The sequence below is a fragment of the Otolemur garnettii genome, unplaced genomic scaffold (assembly GCF_000181295.1).
Source record: "Otolemur garnettii isolate 467f Iridium unplaced genomic scaffold, OtoGar3 scaffold00025, whole genome shotgun sequence".
NCBI classification, from domain to species: Eukaryota; Metazoa; Chordata; class Mammalia; order Primates; family Galagidae; genus Otolemur; species Otolemur garnettii.
Window position 1 is genome coordinate 15,452,854 of NW_003852420.1, and position 2,302 is coordinate 15,455,155.

At 53.0% G+C, this 2,302-nt stretch overlaps 1 protein-coding gene across 2 annotated transcripts in view; it reads left to right on the forward strand.

The window, feature by feature from the left end:
- The first annotated feature begins 648 nt into the window (after window positions 1-648).
- CBFA2T2 (CBFA2/RUNX1 translocation partner 2) overlaps window positions 649-2,302 on the forward strand; it is a 160,780-nt gene continuing 159,126 nt past the window's right edge. For both annotated transcript variants that reach the window (XM_023512207.1, XM_023512208.1), the window contains exon 1: window positions 649-810. In XM_023512207.1, the coding sequence (XP_023367975.1) occupies window positions 777-810 (34 nt within the window). In that variant the 5' untranslated portion in view covers window positions 649-776. The remainder of the gene's footprint in view (window positions 811-2,302) is intronic.

Genomic DNA, 2,302 nt, shown 5'->3' on the forward strand with positions numbered 1-2,302 from the left:
CATTTTGTTGAGGGCTTTACAGCCCAGGAATTTGTCAGAAGTTAACTGGTATTTTTCCATTATTGCCTAGGCCTAACCAAGGCAAGAGGATCGCTTGATCCCAGGAGTTTCAACTTGCTGTGAGCAATGATCCCACAGCAGTCTACCCAGGGCAACACAGACTGTCTCAGAAAGAAAAAAATGGTTACAGTTTAGACATTTAGAACACTGTGCGCAAATAAAGGGTAAGGTACTTAGAAAAGATATGCGTAAAGGCAATCAGGCCTGTACCTGGAGAACTCAGGTAGGAGGCGAGCCCTCTCCTTAAGCCACGCCCCCTAGGACTCCGCCCCCGAGCTTGGGCCACTACCCTAGCCACACGCTCCGAGAAGCTCCGTGCTAGAAGACCGGTGGTGCGCGTGACGGCCGCGCGTGACGCCATGGAGGGAAGGGTGGGTCTAGGAAGCAGCATGCGCCGGGATAGGGTAGGAGGTTGGCGCGGAAGGGGCGGGTCAGGTCAGGGGGTGGGGTTTAGAGCGAGAGGGTCCTTGCGCAGGGCTTCCGCGTGCGTTTGTCTGGCGGGCGAGAGCGCGCGGCGGAGGCGTGCCCGGAGGGCGGGGCGGGGCCAACGGGGGGGAGGTGCGGAGCGCGGCCTAACGGCGGCTGCAACGACGGCGGCAGAGACAACCGCGGCGGTAGTGTTGGCGAATTCCGCTGCTGCAGGTCCCGCGGCGGCGCCTGTGAGGGACCCGGGCCACTGCCCGAGGCGGACAGCACGCGGCGGGCGGCGCTCGGCGATGGTGGGCGTCTCTGGAGCGGCCGCCTTCCAGCGTAAGCGGGGCGGGAAGGCGGGCGGCAGAGGGGGGCGTGTGAGGGGCCTGCGGTTCCACTGGCTAGAAGCTCCCAAGAGGCGTCCCCCGCGAAGCCGGGTTGGGGAAACTGAGGCCCAGAGCAGGGTGGCAGATCCAAGGTCACGCGGTGGGGCAGGCCTTCCCGGGCTCCCGACGCCACTCCTGCGCTTCCTGCGCCGCCCGGAGGGCTCGGGGCTCCCTGTGTGAGAAACTGGGGGGATCGCGGCCTCGGAGCCCAGGCGGGGCCGGCGTCCATCGGACTTGCTCGCGGACAAGTATTGTTTTGTTCTGGCGCTGGGGCCACAACGGGAAATATTACACCCGCTGGATTTTGAGGGTGTGTGGTGAGATGTTGGAGGAGACAAGGATGGTTCTTCGGAGGGGCCTGTTGAGCGTAGGCTCCGGGTTCGGACTTACAGATTCACATCCCGGCTCCTTTGCTTACAAGTTGTGATCTTGTCACTCATGGAGCCTCAGTTCCCCCATCTGAAAAATGGGAGCGTGTTCAGCGTTCCTACCCTCCCCCAGGGTTCTTGGGTTTAGTGAGGCCAGTAGAACGCGACTCAGACAGCCGCACATACTCAGGCGTGAACACTGTCATTGTAATTGCAGTTTATTACGCTCAGCCAATGTGCGCCTGGCTCAGAAAAGTCCGAGGTTGGGCGCTGGTTATATTTTGTCGTTCATTAGTCTTGCTCTGTGATCCTGTTGTTATTCTTATCTCTATTTTACCATTCCAGCATTTATCTAGTGTTCCTTCTAGATTGGTGCGATCCTTGGGGGAGGGGTGACATTTCTTAATAAAACAATAAAATTTTAATTGCTTTTCGTTGCAGTAGTAATAATACCTAACATTTTTTGAACACTAGGCATTTTGCATTTAATATTTGTTAAGTCACGTATTAAGTAAAAAATAACATTTTAGGCCTTGGGAATATAGCAACAAACAAGATAGACCAAACTTGGGCTTCAAATTTATCTGGGAGAAGAGAGGGATGCAGTAAATGAGTATACGGATAAATCTGTCTTGCGTGTTTTCTTTTTCTTTTTTTTTAAAGAATTGTAACCAAAACTTTAATCTGCAGGATTCTCACATAACATTATAAATGACAATATCAAAAAAAAAAAATCTTGATCAGTAACTCAGTTTGGCTGTACTATGTACTCATAAACTGGCAGGATCTTGCATGTTTTCTCTTGGTGACGATCTCACTAAGGTATCATCTGAGTGGGCCCATTTTGCAGAGGATGAAACTAAGATGAAAAAGGGAATACTGGGTTGAGTTCTAGCCTCAGCCTTGATGTTTTCAGCTTGTAAAAGGGAGGCTTCACACAGCCTCTCTCTTGTTGTTTTTTTTTTTTTTTTTTTTATAGCTTCAGGCTGTCCCCCTCGGTAGAGTGCTATGGTGTTATAGCTCACAGCAACCTCCACCTCCTGGGCTGAACTGATTCTCTTGCCTCAGCCTCCCAAG